This window comes from Macrotis lagotis, chromosome 1 (genome assembly GCF_037893015.1).
Source record: "Macrotis lagotis isolate mMagLag1 chromosome 1, bilby.v1.9.chrom.fasta, whole genome shotgun sequence".
NCBI classification, from domain to species: domain Eukaryota; kingdom Metazoa; phylum Chordata; class Mammalia; order Peramelemorphia; family Peramelidae; genus Macrotis; species Macrotis lagotis.
This window is the reverse complement of record NC_133658.1, coordinates 325,981,030-326,002,573: the sequence shown is the minus strand read 5'-3', so window position 1 is coordinate 326,002,573 and position 21,544 is coordinate 325,981,030. Positions and strand designations below refer to the sequence as shown.

General features: G+C 37.6%; 1 protein-coding gene across 8 annotated transcripts in view; it reads right to left on the bottom strand.

Moving 5' to 3' along the window:
- Positions 1-21,544, bottom strand: part of MAPKAP1 (MAPK associated protein 1) — a 357,394-nt gene that overhangs the window by 12,608 nt on the left and 323,242 nt on the right. Inside the window, exon 11 of one of the 8 annotated variants that reach the window (XM_074211565.1) lies at positions 8,430-19,056. The exons of the other annotated variants lie outside the window; for them this stretch is intronic. Coding sequence (XP_074067666.1) covers positions 18,989-19,056 — 68 coding nt within the window. The 3' untranslated portion in view covers positions 8,430-18,988. Of the gene's footprint in view, positions 1-8,429; positions 19,057-21,544 lie in introns of those variants that run through there. 8 annotated transcript variants of the gene reach the window in all.

The window sequence follows — 21,544 nt, the reverse complement described above, 5'->3', positions numbered from 1 at the left end:
GTCATTAGGTAATTTTCCCTCAACCTGAGCTGAAATCTGCCTCTGAAGCTTCCACACACTGAATGAAATTATGCCTGTTAGCACCAATAAAAACAAGTTCTTCATTGCATTCTTTCAATGCTTCAAATGATATGTGGAACTCTAAATGCAATGCTTCTTCATTTACACCAGGGATGGGAAACCTCTAACCCATGGGCCAAATTGGCCTGGTGATACCAAGGCAACCATGAAGAGACTCAAAATTCAATAAATCTATGAGGGTTTTTTTGGCAAGGCAATGGGATTAAATGACTTGCCCAAGGTCATACAGCTTGGCAATTAAGTGACTGAGGCTGGATTTGAACTCAGGTCCTCCAGACTCCAGGCCAGTGCTCTATCCACTGTGCCACCAAGCTGCCCCAATCTATGAGTTTTTTTTGAGTGAATTAATTAAATGTTTGACCAAATATAGCCCAAGAGTGATGTTATTAATATCCAAATGGCCGTTGGAAGAAAAAAAAAGTTTTCCCAACCCTGTTTTATATTATGCTGCCTTTCTAGCATACAACCATATTAGATCATAAAATGCAAAATATTAGAAGTAGAAAGAACTTTACAATATATAAATGTTAGTGCCAGAAGAGAGATCTTAAAACACAGAATGACTGAGATAGAAGGAATCTTAGAATGCAGAATACGAGAGAGAGAGAGAGAGAGAGAGAGAGAGAGAGAGAGAGAGAGAGAACCTTAAAATATATAATGTTGGAGCTTAAGGGACACTTAATACATATGTTTAAAGCCTTAATACACTGCAACATAGAAACAGATTTAGAGCCTCAAAGATATTTAGAGATCATCCAGGGGTTCTTGACCTATTTTGTTTTTCAATATTTTGGTAACTGTAATTCAATATAATTAGTTTTCTATTTATTTTGTACATTTAAAAAAACATTAATCTGAAAAGGGTTCCACAGGCTTCAAATTTTAGGGATCTATGATGCAAAGAAAAGTTAATCTCTGATTTATTTAATACTTTCATTTTACAAATGAAGAAATAAGGCCCAGAGAGATTGTCTTGCCCAAGATCCTACAGAGTAAGTAGCAGGACTTCAGTCTGAACCAATGTCTTCCAAAACCAGTGCTTTCCCCACTTCTGTTAGAGCCGAAAGGAACACTAGAAAGCTAAAGGATCCTTAGAATGGAGAATATTATACTTGGAAGAAACCTTAAATAAGGCACATATAATATCAGAATTCAGAATTTCAGAGTAAAAAAGGCCTTCAGCAGTCATATAGTACAGCTCCTTCCATCATAAATGGGAAAACCAAGGCCAAGAAAGATTTTGTGATTTAGCAAGCCTCACAAATCATAAGTAGCAGAACTTGGGATTTGAGCTGAGACTCTGAAACTCCGTATTCATTACATTTTGCACTGGGCAGCGCCAGACCAAAATGGCCCACTGGCAGGATGTTCCCCACCCCAGCATAAAAAAGTACTACATTTAGAGTCACAGATATCATCTCCTTTGTAAACTGGGATAAGTCATTTAACCTCTTTGGATTTCAGTTTCTCTGGTTCAAAAATGAGTGGGTTGCTACAAGTACTACATTTAGAGTCACAGATATCATCTCCTTTGTAAACTGGGATAAGTCATTTAACCTCTTTGGATTTCAGTTTCTCTGGTTCAAAAATGAGTGGGTTGCCTACAGTATCTCTGAGATCCTTTCTAAGGCTTGTAATCAAAGACCCCTTTGAGGTGAAACACTGTCTGGCCTAAGGCTTTTTCCAGTTCTGATGGTCCATGATCAATTATACTCCTCTAATATTCTATGGTTCTAAGAGGTACCCAAATAGGGTCCTGGATTAGTTTGTGATCACTGTTGATTGGGATGAGAATTCAGCTCAGAGTTGGGTTTCAATTTTGTTTTTTAGAAGAGAGCAATAGGAAGGTATAGGAAGGGAGTGGGGAGAGAGAGGCAGGCAGGAAAGCTATTGGACAGAGGGATAGGGGGCAGAGGGGGAAGCTGTGTTGTGGACACCATCTAACAGCCTGATGGTGCTCACCAGCAATCCCTGCTCACAGTCCAATTAGTATTCACCTGGGACTCCCATCTGAAAAACAATGGAAACTGACAGAAATAATGGAGAAATGTGCTCAACTCTCACCATGCCTCTCTTACACCTGTGATTTATTTGCTCTTTCTAGCTCTAGCATTCACACAGCTGACAGAAGCAAAATGTAGAACTTTATTTCAAGTACTTATTTGGGGATTTTAAAGAGTCAGCCCTTTTACCAACAATTACAGAGCAATAGATGTCAATAACAGTGTTATATACTATGGAATAGAAAACAAAAACCCATCAGTCACCAAGGATGTCCTCTTTTGCTCTTTTTCCTTGCCCTTTTGGAGAAATTCAAAGAGAGAATGAGAAGGTTCATAAATACAGATATAATCCACCTATTGTCATTAACTTTTCCCACAAAAATGCAACATTAAGGGAAACAATCTTAGAAGGGGCAGTTAGTTCCAGAAGAGCAATGTTCACCCATGCTGAGAAGCAATGGAGCGAGCAGTTGAGTGCTCACAAGAGTTAATACCATATGAGATCAAGTGTTTGGGTTAGATCACTGCTTATCATTCAATTTACATCTTGGCTGACTGATATTCCTGGCCAATTTCATGGAAAGAACATAGTCTTGGAATCAGGATAGCTCTGTCTCAAGTTTTGGCTTCTTTTTCTGTAAAATTGGGATAGTAAAACCTAACCCTGTCAGGTTACCGGGATGCGTGTGCTTTGTACACTTTTAAATATTGGAGAAATGGGTGCCATTAGTAAAACATTATTGCAAAAAAAAATTGTCTGCAACAATATTATGTGAGTTGGCTTACCAGGATCAGCAACAGTGTTTTGACCTAGTCCCTTCTGGCCAGCTGCAAAAACAGTCTTAGTGCAAAAATCAGAGTATGTCCCTGCCTTACTCAAAGCCCTATAATGGCTTCCACTGTCTTCATGATAAAATGTAAACTCTTACTCTGCTATTCAAGGCCTTTTAAACCACTGCATCCTATTCTTCACAGATTATAGCTGGGCCTTGATCTGTTTATTTAAATAAGTCTCTGATCACACCAGGAATGTATGCCTTTCTTATCTATCTGCTGAAATCTCTCCCTTCCTTGAAGACTACAATCTATCACATAACACCCCAAACCTTGTATCATGTTTATATGTCCCTGTCTTATAGCTTCCTCTACCTGTCCCCATTATATTATATGTACTTCAAAGGGAGGAAATGTCATTTTTCCTTGTGATCAATCAGTAAGTACAATGTCTGGCACATAGTAGGCTCTTAATAAATAAATTTAAAAGTATCTGTGTCTGCCTTCCTGAGTAGTCATTCCATCACACACAAGGCACCCTACTCAGACTAGCTTGTTCCTTGTGGCAACTCCTCTCCAGTTACACACAGATGACAGCCTTGGGATAACTCCACTTGGAGTCAAAACCTTTTAGACATTGATAGCATACCTGAACTCATTCTTCAATCATGAAGATACTTCTACCTCCTCATAGGGTATGCCCTATCTATCCTTTATTCTCATTGCCCTCAATTCAACCCCTCCCATCCTCACTAATTTCCAAGACTGACTCATGCCACTAGAGATACACTCAGATACATTCATACATTTGATCTTGCAACACCTACAAGTGCTGTACATTCATGTTGCTTTATCTGATCATAATCTGTTGTCATTTTACCTTTTCCTTATGACTTCAAACTTTGTTCTCTTTGATCACAATTTCTAACCCCTGCACTCCTCAGTTCTTTATCAGACCATCATCTTTGCATACACTTGCTTCCCTTTCCCATCATGAATCACTTCTTTTTTTTTTGTCATTTTAACCTATCAAAGATCTTCCCCTGCCAAAGTCCAGCAATCCACACCTTTACTCCTACTTATATGGTGCTGCAGAGTGATGGAAAAAATCATGAAACTCTGCTAACTGGTCTACACTACAAGTTTATATTATATCATCTCAACTGGGCACTCATGGTAGCAAGGCAGTCCTTTTATATTGTCCCAACTAATTAACTATGCAACTCACCAAAGAAGTTTTTTCAAAACTTTTCATCTATCCTCAAATCTTTCATACACAATTTCCCCTTCCTCTATTTTCTGAGTTGATATTCCTGTCTCATAATGTCACTGAAAATCCCTTTCCCAGATGCCTTTGTCACTATGTCCTCCTTTACCTTGGTTTTATATGAAGTGGCCCGTCTCTTTCTTGAGACAAACTTTCCATATCCACTAGTGATTTTTTCTAATCCAATTTGTCCAAGACTGTCCCCTTGATCATTTTTATTCCTCCTATCTTCAATCTCTTGCTTACTAGCTACTTCCCTGTTTACCAAAATGTCCAGGTCTCCCCTGCCCTCAAAACTTTTTCATTCCATCCATCCACCCACCCATCCATCCTCCCATGCTATTGTCAGATCTTTTTATGGTTTTTATGGTTAACCTCCTTGAGAAGTCTGTCTGCAAGAGGTGCTTCTATTTCTTTACTTTCTCTTTTTAAGTCTTTGCAGTCTGGATTCTGAACTTATCATTTGGTTGAAGCTGTTCTCTTCAAAGCTACTAATGATCTCTTAATTGCTAACTTATTGGTTTTTTCTCTAATCAGTATTGATTTAGAGCACTTTTTTCACATAACTGTGGATGGCTTTGATTTCTTTTTCTGAAAACTGTCCATTATAGCCTTTGACATTTATCAACTGGGCTCTTTTTGAATCTGTCAGCTGCTGCCTCCTCACCAATTACTGTGTACTTATTGGGTACTTTGCAAAGTGTTTGATGGGAACATGTCTTTCCTGGAAGAATGTAAGCTCCTTGAAGGCAGAGCCTGTTTGTTTCACTTTTTGTCTCTGTATACCCAGTGCTTAATACAAGTATTACTTAATGAATGGTCGCTGACTAACTGGCTCCTTTGGCTTCCATATCATGCTAATGGTTTATATCAATGGTGTCTGACTCTTTGTTTTCATTTTTCAATTCAGAATGCATTAAAGAGAAATATATTTAGGGACTTTTCATCTCTATTAATCTTCCACCAATTACAGAGAAGTTCTGTTTGTGGAAGTAAAGGAATAGTTCAGGGTAAGAAGGATTTCCATAATCTGATGGGATTTAATTTCTTTAGATTTATTTCACACTGCTTCCCCTCCTCCATTTACTTCCACACTGCCACCCCCCCCAGCATCAAATGTTCTCTGCCACCTCCTTTCCTTTGCACTCTTTCTTATGTATGTCTAGAATATTCCCTTCCATTTTTGATCTCACAGTAACTTTTTGGACCCTGTAGTATAATTGTGAATGTCCCATATTCTCTTCAGTTCAAACAAACACTTATTAGAGTTTACTATCTATAAAGTCCTGTGCTCAGTGTTAAGGATATAAGGATAGAAAATGACATGGTTTCCTCTCTAAAGATGCTTAAAGAATAACAAAAGGGTAGGTGGGATAAAGTGTTTGTATATATAATACATACATAAGTCCCCTGGAACACTAGTCAATCAGTAAGTACTAGTTTAATACAGTAAGAGGCTGTATTTTTTTTTTTTTAGCACAACTAATATTTAGATGATAAGGATCTCAAACGATATTTTAGTTAGAGAAACACCTTCATCAGGTACTCTGTCTCTGGACATTCAACCCAGATGTAAGACATGAATTTAGTCTAGCCCTGCTCCATGACATTTTGCCATTTTGCCTTATCTATCAAAATAATCTAATGCACAACTCTATTCACCCCAAGGGTCTAGTGGAAATTTCTGCATGTGGACACAAAGTTGGTTTCTGCTCAGGATTTATCTTTATTAATGTTGGGAACTCAAAGTCCCTTTCTGACTAGAATTCTGTGTTTTACCCAGAGACATATACAAATTTGGAGCACAGGTCAGGTATGCAGGCATACATTATGCTGGAAAGGTGGAAGGGGGGAGGGGAGAAGATATTCAATCCATTAGTTTTTTCCCTTCCCCTCAGGATTGAATGACTCTCTAACCCCCCCCCCCCCCCGCCCCGACTTGAAAGTACCAAATATTCAGACTTCTGGGATGACTGATGCAGCTTTTCATTTTCTACTGGTCATGATCCCTTCAGAGGGAAGAGTCAATGGTCATGCTCATCTCAGGGTGTGTGGACACAACCAGTTCACCCTATGGATGCCTTTGGCTTTAACATTCTGGGTTCTAAGGTCCCTTCTACATCTAATATCAATGAGACCTATCTTGAATGATGATAATGCTATCCAGAAGCACTGGTCTTCTGGGCACAGGTCTGGTCCCCATCCCTATCTCCACATCTGTTGGTTCTGACAGATGGATGGCCTAAGGATGAGTGAGGCAGTCCTAGCCAATGGAGTAATAGCAAATGTAACATTAAAAGGTACAACCCCTCTTTGAAGAGCATGTCCATTTTCAGACCTCAAAATTACAATCTGGATATGTAAAAATTCATTTGTGCCTACAGTTTTTCAAAGCAAAGTGAAACAGTCTCTAGAGACAATGGAGTGTAATGCTTTAGCAGCAACTAATTAGCACTACCAATGTCAGAAGGACAGAAGCTGGCGCTCCTACCCTATAATTTATCTTCTGCAATATGAATTCTAACTAAAAAGGGAGGCTTTTGACCAAATTGGCCCAAGGTACTGCTCTTGCAGGAACATCATTCTGGCACCACACTAACAGGACAAGACATGGTTTGGCGGCATCTGAAGAGCTATATCCGTTAGTGTGTTAGTCAAGCCCAAAGTGGGAGTACTTAGGATTTCCATAGCATAAGGGGTGGAGGAGAATTCAATCCAATACATTTTTGAAGTTTTGTGGCATGATGGAAAGAGTGCTGAAATGAAGGTGAGAAGAATTAAAATCTCTGAGTCGCAGTCTGGCTTGTTAGATGGGTGGCCATGGCAAGTCATCTCACTTCACCAACTCTGTGTCCACCCCTGTGAGGTGATAATCTCAGTACTCCTTTTCTACTTCCTTTATTGTTTGGCAAGTCCTTGGCAACTCTCCTTGTATACACACAAGTACTGCTACATCTCTAGAGCAGTTCACAGATTACAAAACAATTTCTATCTGGATTGTCTCATTTGAGCCTTAAGATAACCTCACTGGTTAGAGTGTAAGTATTATCACTATCTTTGTGAGTTGTTATAGGCAACACAATTCTTTTTCTGGTGGCCTATCCTTTGTGGACTTAACCAAGTTGGACCTTGGGCAGCAGACAAGCAGGCCATTACTGACTGTACCTTAGGCCTTGAAAGGCTTGATAGGACTCTGAAAGGTTGATAGAATCTGCTGTGACAGCTTTGGAGAACACAAGATCACCAAGACTGAATTAGATATCAGAGGAAGCAGTGAGTGGAAGTTTTGGAAAGACAATTTAGGGCTTGTTAGGGATCAAAGGAAAACAAGTTTTTCTTTCATTTCTTTCTAACTGCAATACCCCATTAGAACAAGGATCTTTTTTTTTTTATTTTTAAGGGAGGGAATATCCTCTGCTTCCTTTTCTCTCCCTCTCTCAGGCCAATCTCCCTAATAATCATTATATTCTCTCATGATACTGAAATCAGGCTGAAAAGAATCAGAAGATATGATGATCAAAAGAGGAAAACGCAAATGAATGCAAATTTTCTATTATACCCAGATAATTGTTTTGTCATTATGAGCCCACAAGGCCCAAGTCAACAATAAAGTGACAAAAAATATCTGGAAGAAGCTTTCTCTCTCTCTCTCTCTCTCTCTCTCTCTCTCTCTCTCTCTCTCTCTCTCTCTCTCTTTGCAAGGCAAATGGGGTTAAGTGGCTTGCCCAAGGCCACACAGCTAGTAATTATTAAGTGTCTGAGACCAGATTTGAACCGAGGTTATCCTGACTCCAGTGCTGGTGCTTTATCCACTGTGCCACCCAGCCACCCCAAGCTTTCTAAGGAAGGAAAAAGTTGTCTTTCTAAGAATGGGCCTGACTTCTCAAATGAATTTCTATTGTCACAGGGGGCTAGACTTATCCTGACCCCAGGAAGTCTTCTCTCTTTTTTTTTTTATTAAGTATAAAGAGTCTAAAAATAATTTAATAAAAATGCCCTGATCCTCCCCTTAAAACTCTCTCTTCAGGGTGGTAGTGACCCTGGGTTTAGAAGACTTGGGCCTAGGAAAACAAAGTTTCAAGCACATCCATTTAACTTGGAAAGGTTTTAAGCGGTAGTTCTGTGACACATGGTCTTTTCCAAGGACCAACATGGTGTTGTGCAGTCTCGCCATGGAAGGTTTGATCAACAGGGAATGAGATTATTTATATTCTGCAATAAATATTTTGATATATATACATATATATATATATATATATATATATATATATATATATATATATATTTATATATAAAGTCTATCTACCAAGAACAAAAGGGACTATGATCAGTTTGGTGGAAGATATGCATTCATTTATCTGGATCCCTGGAGAATTTAAGTTATATAAAAACTTTACACACACACACACACACACACACACACACACACGTATGTATGTATGTATGTTGTAAAAACTATGACACCTGAGCATTTCAATAGACTTAATTTTGCATCATAGATATCCAGTATCTGTCTCTTTGGAATTTCGGTTGGGTGGGGTCCCAAATAAATACATATAACTACTTCAGAATACCAATTTTCTGATATACATCTTGTCAGTAACACTTCTATCTCACTCTTCTCTGAAGCTTTGTCTGCGATGTCAGTGGAAATGGCATTATCCCTGCTTTCGGGGGGGGTGTTAAATGAGGCTCCAAGAGGTTGAACTGAAAGACACAAGGCTAGTAAGTTGTTTTCATTCTACTGTACATCCTTTTCCCCTTCCCATATATCCTTTTCTGAATGTTAACTGCCATTTAAAGTAAGACAGGCAGAATTTTTCTTTTTTGGGTCTTCCACCAAACCCTGTCCTCTAGGGCCCTCCCCCCTTTCACTTTCCCAAAGGAGATCAGAAAGTCTAATAACAGAAAAATGAAACTGGAAGAAAACTTAAAGAAAATTTAGTTTAACTCATGCATTTTACAGAGAGACTAAGAAGTGCTCTTGCAGGTCAGCAGGGAGAGGAGATCATTCAGATCATTCAGCAGAGATCATTCAGTCCAGTCTTCTGATTTCTAGATGAACAAATGGAGGCTTAGGAGGTCACACATGTGACTCCAGTATGATAAGGCATCTTCTGAGGTTTGTAGACTTAGCCAGGTGTCCAAGATTCAGAGGTTTTCAATGTGTAATCACTAACCCTCATCTGAATTTATTAAATGACTATTCATGATAATGAATATTCTTGCCTGGCTGAAGCTATCCAAAATTTATGAAGCATGTTCCTGAGCCCCTTGATGAAGGGAAGTGAGTGTGTACCAGACCAAAACATAGATGTATTGCATTTTCTGTGGAATGGAGAATATGGTGAAACCTGGGGTTTGGCTACAATGCTCTCTGATGTGCCAGATCCCATAAAAAAATTGCAATCTTTTTTACGACATATTATATTGAATTTAATCTATTTTCTTATAATGAGCTATCTTTAGATGTAAATAATAACACACATCAATTGAACAAAGCAATGTAATATAATAGAATGAGTGTTGAATTTGGAGTTGGGAAAGACCTTAAGTTAAATTCTGATTTTGACACATAGTTGCTATGTGATTATAGATAAATCATTGAATTCCTTTCCATCTCAGTTTCCCTTTCAGCAAAATGGGGATAATAATACATGTTCCTCACAGGGGTGCTATAAGATCAAATTAGATAATATATGAAAAAGTGCTTGCAAATCAGAGATCACTGTGTAAATGTCAACTATACTATTATTATTATTATTATTATTATTGTATCAGATCAGAGGCTGCTCTTAAATAAAGGTCTTATTCTTTAAAAATGAGAACTCTGAGAATTGAAATAAGGGCATATAGGTACATTAAAAATAACTATGAAATTCTTACAATTAAAAGTTTACTGTGAATATTTTCTTTCACCATTTCAAATAAAAGAGATGTTTTATTCATTTTTATCTCACTGTCTTTGAATCATTTTCATTGTCATTTCCTCTTCCTGATCATCTCACAACATTTCACCTTTATAAGTGCATGATTAGTGGCTGTGTTCTGATTTTCTATAAGCTGAGAGGAAGCTGAAAGTTTTCTAGGACAAAAGAGTGGTCTGACTTCAGGCAAGTATGATATTTAATGACATATTACAGCCTTAGGTTCCTCAGGAAAAAGGCAGGGCAAAGGAGCAAAAAGAGTCCTGGTTTTGAGTTTGGGCCCTGACTTTTTACTTTCTTGGGAAGGTTAGTTTCTTCACCTGTTAAACGAAGTGGATGAACCAAGAGTTATGGCAGACAGACACTGGTTTTGGAATCTGTCAGAGGCTCTGAGTTTGAACTATGATATTGCTACTTAGTACTGATTTAAACTTAGACAAGACACTTTTCCTCTCTAGATTTCAGTTTTCTCTTCTGTAAACAGAAACTAGGTGGTCTCTTGAGGTTTGAACTCCCAAGAACTTCTTAGGTCAGTTAGCTGTCTCAAGTTAAGCTCTCTGTAAGTGTAAATGCACCATAGAAATGGGAGTTGCTGCTGTTCTTATTATTCTTGTTCTAAGACTCAGAAGCATCCCATCACACTGGCTCGGAATGGAATCCTGTGAGCTGCTTCCCACCTTTGTCCTTTCTCAGATCTTCAGTGTTTTTCTCCTCTTGGAATCTTTGAAAACTGAGGCAGACTCTCCAGTTGCTGGAAATCTTCTCACCGGCAGCCCCCTTGTTTTGGAAGGAGACGATAAATAAATCAAAATGCGCTAAGCACAGTTTCCACATGGCAATCGCCTTCTTCATTGCATGTGCCCCTCATCAATCATACTATTGTCTGCTTGAAAGGCGAGCCTTGTAAATGTCATATCCACTCAAGCCCAAGGAGAGGCAAATCAAAATGCAGCAAGGAGTTTTAATTGGATAGTGTAATTAAACTAAAAAACCCCAGCAGACTCCCTTTGACAGGATAGATGAAGACCCCTTTTAATAGGGCTACGGAACATATTTGTTAAAAGGATGAGGCAATGCACAGCTTCTGATAGTGCTCCAGAGTGCTCTTATGAAAAGGCGATTCAATAACGGAGTGTTTAATAAGTTAAGGCCATTTCTGTTCCGCACTCATGTAGCATTTACTGTATACCATCTTGAATTTTGAAATGGGCTCATGCTAGATGCTAGGGCAGGAAAAAATCTTACTCTCCTTTGAAAGAGAGAGAGAGAGAGAAAGAGAGAGAGAGAGAGAGAGAGAGAGAGAGAGAGAGAGAGAGAGAGAGAGAGAGAGAGAGAGAATGGTTTTAAGCACACATTTTTCCTGTAGGAAAATACAAATGTCAGAATTTTTCCAGATCCCTGTTTAATACACAAAGAAGGGTTTGAATAGTGTGCCAGGAGTTAGAAGGCTTGGGTCTGAGTCCTGGCTCTAACACTCACTGGTCATGTGACTTGGGACAAATCATTTCACTTCTGTGGGTTTTATTGCTACAATGCGGGGTTAGGTTATGGATCTCTAAGGACCCTTTCCAGTTCTTAATTTGATGTTCTAAGGTCTTGTCCAGTGTTAATGTTCTCTGTTCTAAGCTCTAAAACATTTTTTACACTAAGGTACTTTCTGACACTACCAATTTTGCTTTAGAGTCATATAAAGGTGAAAGAGTAATGAGTATGGAGTCAGAAAATTTGGGTTCAGATTCAGAATTGGGTACTTACTGGGTGTAGCAACCTGGACAAATCACTTAAACTCTCTGGTCTCAGCTTCCTTCTCTGTATAATAAAGGCTGATTTCTAAGGCCTTTTGGGGTTCTAAATCCTACAATCTGATGCGGTTTATATTCAAAGGTCTCTTCTGCTTCTAACAACCTATATTTTAGATTTTCTTATCCTGTATTCCATGGTTCCAGCTATCATTCTGAATCAGGAGCACCAGTTCTCATTCTGTACCATCACAGGGTCACCCCAGTAACTGATCAGTGGGATCCAAATAGGACATCAGGGTGGAATTTCACTTTTTGTTATTTATCTCAAAAATGAACTACTTGACCTATACCCCAAATCTACAGCTGTTTTAAATAGTAAGTACTATCTATTTTCATTTTGTTCTTTTCTGCAATGAGAAATAGAAGTCTATGTATGCAAAAGAAAAAACCAAAATAAAACAACAATCTATCCTCAAGAGTATACCTGGAACCAAATGACTGGTTACCTCCTCTATCCCATGACCAGACCACTTGCCAGGTCTCTGTGGATATTTCCTGCCAAGGATACAACCTGTGTAGTGAGGGAGGAATGGGAGGTGGAAATGAAAGGCAACAAGCCATTCACTGTGTCACTCAAGAGTTCTATTAATCAGCACTGTCCACCTCACTGTTTATCTCTGGTCTCTGTCTATCTGTCTCTCTCCCCAAATGCAAATCCTATAGTTTTTCTACTACATCACCTGGGTTCAAGTCCCAACTTTGATGCTTATTCTATGTTAGCAACAAAACGTATCTCTATAGATTTTCAAAAACCATGAAAAGCACCTTCTTCCTCATAGCTTCATGAGGTATTATCATCTCCCATTTTATGGAGGATGAAACTAAAGGGTATACTACTTTAGGAAGTTCCTTCTAAGGTTATTTATGTGACTTGCCCAGTTACACAGTGAGTGCTAAAAGTGGTATCTGAACACAGGGCTCTTGACTTTCAAGTTCAATGCTCTTTTCAATACATCATGTTACATCTGAATCCTAGTTTTGATATGAGAGACATGTGAAAACAGAATATTCACTTCTCTATACCTCAGTTACTGCTAAAAAGATGATGATAAATCTCTCTATATAACTCTTGGGGTTGTTGTGAGAAGAGTCCTTTGTAAGTCATAAAAACACTTTTTATGTTATCATAACACTTGCTATGATTATCAGAGGCTATTTTATGAATGCATGGTAATTCTGCACCAAGACACTGGTAGCCTGTGTCCTCCACATAATGGCGAAGGAGGAGACTGTGTTCTAGTGTAGAGTTAGATAACCCTGATCTTGATCATCTAAAGGGATTCTAAAAGGTTAGAGAAGATGGGAGGGTATGAGGAAATAGTGCATAACACATACACACATGCACACACCCATGCACTACCCCTACAGACCCACATCCCCTCCCCAACACACCCATGCCATTGTAGTTCAAGTTCTGGCAAATCCTACAACATTGCAGAGCTCCAAGGATGTAAGGATGTCATAAGAGATTTGCTATCATCTCAGGACTGAGCTTGCTAAATTCATAGAGGCTGATCACTAGGTTGACCACAGGATGATGAATTCCCAACCAAAGTAACACACAAAGACCACTATTAAGGTGAAATGGAACTAAGATCTGTGTCAGCAAAGGGACATGGTACTGATAGAATCCCTGACTGGTGAAGAGGGCATGTATGTATGTATGTATGTATGCATATAAAATATTAAAATTGTCAGAACACTTTAAATTCTGCTAAGGACTTTCCTTACAACAATCCTTTAAGGTATAAAGTGCAAGAACTTCCATTTCCATTTTACAGATGAGGTAGGTCCAAGGTCACAATGAATCCAGATCTCCCTATTCTAAATCTTATATTTTTCCTCACTATGCTTCCTCTTCAAAATCTTTATATAAAATATTTTCTTAGTTAAACAAAATTTTGAGACTGGTTTACTCATAATTTGATTTTTCTTAAGTATATGACACTTACCAACACTCCCATAATGAGTGTGCAAGCCTTTGACCATTGTAGGGCTAGGAATCAGTTTATCACATATCACCCTGAAGGTACAATCACATGTGAAAACTTAGTCCAAATTAAAACATCTAACCCCCTCTTGGCTTAAATGAAAGCTACACCAAGGTATTTCAGCCATCAATTTGGTCACCACTTACAGCCAGTATGAATTCTGTGGGAAAAGCTATTTTCGTGTACATGGAATTCAATGGCAAGCCTGCTGCTTGTACTGGCATCAATCAACGTGTTGCCATCACTGGCAGCTCTCAACAGTAAGGCAGGTTCAAAGGTCATAGGATAAAGAAAAAGTCAAGCTTGGGTTCAGCTCTAATATCTCCTTACTGGAAGTCTTGCAAAAGTACCCCCTTCTGTATTAGCCCAGCTTTCATTAATCTTCTTGCCATCTTCTTTAACTAGCCATGCAGAACCGCTCGATAGCAAGACGTATAATGGGGAAGGCCCAGTGCCTATTACCAGGTTAACATTCTGTTAAGCCTCAGTATAACAATGGAAGGGGGACTGAAGAAATCTTCCACAGTGGGGGGTGAAAAGCAGGCAATTCAATTACAGCTTGGACATACCTGGTTATTTCTGACCTATTAAAAAATGAAGAGGCTTTTGCTGGCTTTGTTATGAAAGAAACCTATTACACTTCCCCGTGAAAACAATAGTGAGCTTTTCAATATAAAAACAAATCGATGTGGACAAATCATTACTCAGTGGCCTTAATTTAATTAGCAAATTAGATCCACTACTTTACAGATCTTGTCAAGTACTTATGAAAAGGAAGATTTGCTTTAAGCTGAAAGGCCCATTTACCTCAACTTTCTACCTTAAGTCCACCTTCAGCAATTCATAAGATCTTCACTGCAATTGAAAATAGCATGTTGATCTGGAAGGCAATTAAGAAACAGAGAACTGGTCTATGGGGTCAGGAGACTTGTGACTGAATCCTGAGTTTAACACTCACAGCATGTTTTTTGGACATATCACTTTCCCTCTCTGGGTTCCTGTTTCTTCATCTTTAAAATGGGGATGATAACCCATTCACTATCTATCTCATAAGTTTACTTAAATGGGAAAAACACTTTGTAAAATATGAATGGAAGTTATTATCATCATAAGAAATGATCTAGTCTAATATCTTTATTTTATGAGTCAGGATGCTGAACTCCAGAAAGGTTAATGAAATGAACCAAAGGTCAAACAGGTATTTAAGTATCAGAGCTAAATTCTGAAGCTAGATTTCCTGTCTCCAAATCCTGACTCTTTCTACTGAAACAAAATGGTTTCTATAGTCTCCCTGAAGATTAAAAGTAACCCTCATTTCTTTAAAAGGTTGTGTGCTGATCTGATCCTTGCCTTGGATGCAGTATCCAGAAGAACATGAACAAGCTAAAGTGTTTTTTATGAGAGGATGATTAGAGTGATAAGGACAGGACTGGCAGATAGTTACGCCAAATGAGGTCCAGAGGAAGGAACTGTAGATGTTCAGCATAGAGAAGAGAAATTGTGGTGGTAGGATAATGCTGGTTTTATTGATAACTGATAACTGAGACTGGTTTAAGTACATGACGTGTTAAGTACATGTATTTGAAGGACTGCATGGGGAAGAAGAATCAAACTTGTTTCAATGGGCCTTAAAGAGCCACTCATGGGTAGAAACTACAGGGAAGCAGCTTAACCTGAGAAGGAACTTCCTAAAAATTATAGATTGAACAGAATAGACTAGAAGTAGCAAGTTTTTTATTTTTTTGGCAAGTCAACTGGGGTTAAGTGACTGCCCAGGGTCACACAGCTAATAAGTGCAAATGTCCAAGGCTGGACTTGAACTCAGATCCTCCTGACTCCCAGGTCAGTGCTCTATATAATGCACCACCTAGTTGCCCCAAGAGATAGTGAGTTTCCTGTCATCAGAAGAGTCACTAGCTTCTTTTCATATAGAGCTCAAATTATTCATTGTTAGACATATTAGAGAACAGTGATGTCAAACTCACATAGTAACAGTGGTCATGGAACCATATAATAAGGAATACTCTGCATCATTTAAAATATAATGTTATTTATGTTTTGTTGTATTTAATCTGATTCAGGTTATACTCAGAAGTGTTGTGGGCCAAGGTAAACTTGATACCTCTGTTGTAGAGGGAAATTTCTAATTCACATGGGTTTAGATAAATTGAACTTTAAGGAACCATGATATGACCTTAGCCAAGTCATCACTCCTCTCTGTAAAATGATGAAACTGGACTTTTTTTTTGATGCTTCCTTAAAGCTTTAAAATTCTGTGATATGTTCCAGGATGTTCTAAAAGTCTCTAACAACTCCGACATTATATTATGTAAGATCCTTTGAAGTTATAACATTATTCATATTTAATCTATTACTCTATTTCCTAATGGTCTTCTGAGTGCTGTCATTTGATGTTCTATTACTTGATAGACTAAGAGTCCTTTTCAGTTCTAAGATTCCAGGATTCTATAAACATACAATTACTTGGGCCCATTTTGAATACTAGCACAGTTTAGAGGAGAGAAGCTTTATTCTTGGACTAAAAACATAACCAACATTAACAGAATCAGATTTTGTTTAAATTACTCTATTGCAAGGGAACATAATCATATTACACCTATTATGCTGCTTCCTTAAGATGTTACAATTTGTATACTTAATTGAGATACAAGACTCTTTTCAGCTATAAAAATGATAACTACTTTATTAAGGTTTAAATCTTATTTTTTAATGATAGAATTCTTTCCTTCAGACACAAATCTGCAGAATTTTCTATGATAAAACTCTAACTCTGCTGGACTACAACTCGCCCTTTGAACAGTGCTAAACAGATTCTAATGGGGATTAGACTAGATCATCTCTTATGATGATTTTACAAAATATTTTTTTCCATTTAAGTAATCTTATGAGGTAGTCAGTGAAAGGACTATTACTGACTTGTGATGTGAAGTTATAATATCCTATTCTTAAAAATCACATCAATGTGCATTGTTCTTTTAAATCTTAAAAAAAACACATAGTCTATACTGATGGAAAGAACATAGGAAATAGGGTCAGGAGAGCTGGGTAAAAATAACAGCTCTGATCCTTACTAGTTATATGTCATGGGGTGGCTAGGTGGTGCAGTGGATAGAGCATTGGCCCTGGAGTCAGGAGAACCTGAGTTCAAATCTGACCTCAAACAATAATTACCTAGCTGTGTGAACCTGGACAAGCCACTTAACCCCACTGTCTTGCAAAAATCTTAAAAAAAGGGGGGGAGTGACTAATATTTCTATTCACTAATTCATGAAATTATGTTTGGGCTTTGGAAAATTATGAAGCACTAAAGAAATATGATCTACCAATATCTAAGTTATATTAAAATAAGGCAGCAAAGACTTCTAGAACACTGGGGGTAATCTTCCATGGAGGCTTTAAAGAAAGATAAGGATGAGAAATGCACAGAATAAGAGGATACAGGGGCTGTAATTTGTACCAGGTAAGGGAAATCCCATAGTACAGGAGAGTTATAGAAAAGAGAGCTAATATACTTATTGTTACTGCCTGCCTATATTTCAAAGACCTGAAATTTGCTAAGTGTGGGGATGCCTTCCACCAAAGCATATTGCAAACAACTTATACTCCTCATGAGTTGTTTGAGGCTCAGAGAAGTGTCAGTAATAGAATCAGAAACCACGTCTTCTAGACTCCCAGCCCAGCATTTAATCCATGATGTCACACTAACTTTCTCATTCTTTTAATATATAACAATGAAAAAGACTCAATTAAAAGTTCACTGTGTTCTATGAAGAATTGCTTCCATTCCTCTGAGTTAATCCCTGTGTAGTCTTGTCATATCACCCAAGTTTTCATAGGTCAGGCTTTAGGAGACTATGTTCTAAGGTCTCTTTCATTATAACATTCTTTGATTCCATAAAAGTTGTAAAACCAATACAGACTGTGTGTTTTTTTTTAGATGGGAAACCACTGTCTTTAATGCTAAAGAGATTTTGTTTGTTTAGTCTCAATTTTATATAGGGATAGGAAGAATTTCTCACCTATTTTTTTTAGGTTTTTGCAAGGCAAATGGGGTTAAATGGCTTGCCCAAGGCCACACAGCTAGGTAATTATTAAGTGTCTGAGACCAGATTTGAACCCAGGTACTCCTGACTCCAAGGCCGGTGCTCTATTCACTATGCCACCTAGCCACCCCTCTCGCCTAATTTCTTAAAGGGTTCATGTTTATATGCAAAAATTTAAAAAGCTACATGTCTATTGTGGAGCCCAGCCCTTATTTACCCTTGGGAGCTGGGCCATAAATCCTAACAGTGAGAACTTGATGTTAAAGGGGTAAAATCTGTACAAATGCTATTGATGAAGTATGGCCGCAGATGTATGTCATTATGTGTTTCATTGCCAGCAGGCTGCTCATAGGGTGAAGTAATAGGATCATAGGATTTAGAGCTGGGAGAGACCTTAGAGATCAACTAGTTTAACTACTGTATTTTATAAATGAAGATTCAGGCCCAGGAAGAAAAAGTGATCTGCTCAAAGTGACATAGCATGGAAGGGATAGAGCTGAGATTCTAGCTTACGTCTTCTGACTCCAAATTCAATACTATTCTGTTTTTCTTTGACCTTCATTTAGTTCAACATTCTCATTTTACAGATGATGAAACAGAAGTCCAGATAGAGGAGGTAGACTTTAAGAGTGCACAGCTTCTTGCATGTAAACCTATTGTTCTTTTCTCTTTGTGATGCCACAATAATAGAATCCGATTTGGAAAGAACTTAAGGGGTCATGTGGTCTAAACTGTGCTTGAGGAGGTGGTCACTTCTGTGACAAGCAGATATTGAGCCATTCTTTGAAGAATGAAAAGTCTATCTTCTAAGTCTACCATTCAGAGACTTTTGGAATATGAAATTAATAAAACAAGGGTTGCTTTGCTTGTTGTGCCCCCCCCCCAGAATGATTTGACCACATTTTTCTGGACAAATAATATAGAATGGTCTCTTTAGAAGGTTCTTCAGTCATTTGTTTTCTATTTAAAGATTTTTCAAACTTGTCAAATGATGGAAAGAGAAGAGCCTCATCATCTTCCCAACAATAATGCCAACAAAAATATGGCTATTTCATAAACAGTTCAGAGTATTTTCACAATTACCTTATTCTTGTTCTGGCTTCAGCTAGACTAGGAAACTGCACACTTAGGATGCAAGCGATAAAAACTGGGAAAAGAAAATATATTGCAGAACTCAAAAATCTTATCTATTTTCAGCCTGTGTCTTCACAATAATTCATTCAAGGAGGCTCCAAGAATAATTTTTGATGTAAACTCAGCTACAAACATACATCACTGAGCTGATAAGAATCACAGACTAAACTTATGAAATATAGTGAGGTTCATTCCTTTCAGGGTGTTAAAATAACTTTTTTCTAAGGTTCAACAGATACAAAAGATAAAAAAGGGTTATCATTAATCCTCAAAAAAGGTTCCATAAATTCATTCAGTGGGCTGATGATGGTTTGAAGATGAACTTTTCAGATTTATTCACTGAATTAATTTGATAAAAATACTTGAAGTCATAAAATAAAATAAACACATGGCAAATAAGCTGATTGGTTTAAATATCTCTCTGTTCTGGTATGGTATAAGATAATTCATTCTAAACTATCGATTTAAAAACTTCCACCTCATCTAATAAAATATGGCAGGTAGTATGGTACAGTGGATTGAATAGTGGACCTGGGAGTCAGGAAGAACTGAGTTTTTTTGTTTTTTTGCAAGGCAATAGGATTACGTGACTTGCACAAGGTCACACTGCTAGGTAAAAGAATTGAATTTTAAGTTCCAATCTCAGCTCTGACATCAGCTAATTATATGACTCTGAGTAAATTATGACATTTCCTTGAGTCCAATTTTTCCTCATCTGTGAGATGACAATAGGGTAGAAGAGATGTTCTTAATTCTTCTCTACTCCTTCTAAAGGCCTGCATTACTGTGGCCAAAACCCCTCAAAATAAACCATGTCCTAATGGAACAATCTTTTGGTAATGAGTTTTCCAATGCTTAACTAAACAGTCATTCGTTCAATGTATGGTTTATTGATGTATCTCTCCTTGAAGGTATCCAGTGGGGCAGGACTTGCTGGCATTTGTGCTCATAACTCAGGAACATACTGAAGTATCCCTACATAATAAAGTCAATTTACCTAATAAGTAGCTCTGTTAAATATGTACTTCTTGTGGAACTGAAATGACAACATGATCTTGCTATGTATTATATCTACATAGCTGTTTACATACATATACATACATACACTCTTTGCTCATTTTCTCCATATTTATAAATACACACACACACACACTCTTTACTCACTCTCCAAATATAAGTATACATACACATATATAAATATTTAAAATTCATACACACATACACACAGAGACATAAATACATGCTCTCTTGTTGCTCATTCTAACTTTTTTTGCCTTCACCCAAAACTGTTGCTAGATGAGAAAAGGTAAAAATAAACTCCCAAACCTGGCATGATTTCTTAGAAAGTAAGAGAGCTCTCACAATGAAGTAGAATATTGACCTTGGTGTTAGGCAACCTGAATTTGAAACTTAGTTCTGATTTTTAAAGCCTGTATGATTTTGGAGCAAGTCACTTAATTTCTCTGAACCTCAGTTTGAGAATCTGAAAAAGAAGGGGGTCCGTAGAGATAAACTCTCATTAAGATTCCTTACAAACATAATTCCTATAATCTTAAGTAATTTCAATTCCTTGAACCTCTGTTTTATTATTAGTAAAATGGAAATAATGCTTATAAATCCCTATTTCACATGGATATTGTGGGGTAAGTGTTTTGTATACAATAACATATTAGAGAAAATAGGAGTTACTATTATTTTTAAATACTCCAAATGTCTTAAAAAATAGTCCACATAAGATAAGTACATTTTTTTAAAACTTCAGCTAAAAGAACAAAACTGATTCACTAGACTGAATGAAATAGGCAGGTGGCTATCTGTAAGGCTGCCTAATTTCTTATGTTGTCTGAAGAAGTGTCATGTATTACAAAGTGGATGGAGATCTGGGACATATGACAGTCTCTGATTCTGTCATTTCTTATGATTACTTTCGACTATGTAATTTGCTAAACTATTTCTTATCAGGAGGATCTGGTGTAAGGAGTCCTGACCTAGCCACTAAATTATTATATGACTCTGGGTGAGTCACTTGGCTTCTTGGCTTCTGTTTCCTTCAAAATAAAATTAAGGTATTGAACTAGATATTCTCTAAGGCAGTGGACCCTTGGAAGGCTGTGCAAGGGGTGTGCAAAACTATATGAAGAACCACAGCTAAAGTTAAAACTTTAATTATTTCAATTAGACTTTATGTAAATTATTATCTTGAAAGCACAAACCACCTTACTAAATTTCTTAGTAAGCAAATATAACTTCTTTTTTTTAAGGTTTTTTTTTTTTTTGCAAGGCAAATGGGGTTATGTGGCTTGCCCAAGGCCACACAGCTAGGTAATTATTGTGTGTCTGAGGCCGGATTTGAACTCAGGTACTCCTGACTCCAGGGCCGGTGCGCTATCCACTGCGTCACCTAGCCGCCCCACAAATATAACTTCTTAAAGATGGAATGTCTTGCACATTTGTACATTGCTATCTAAAAAAGATATGCTGATAGGGCAGCTAGGTAGTGT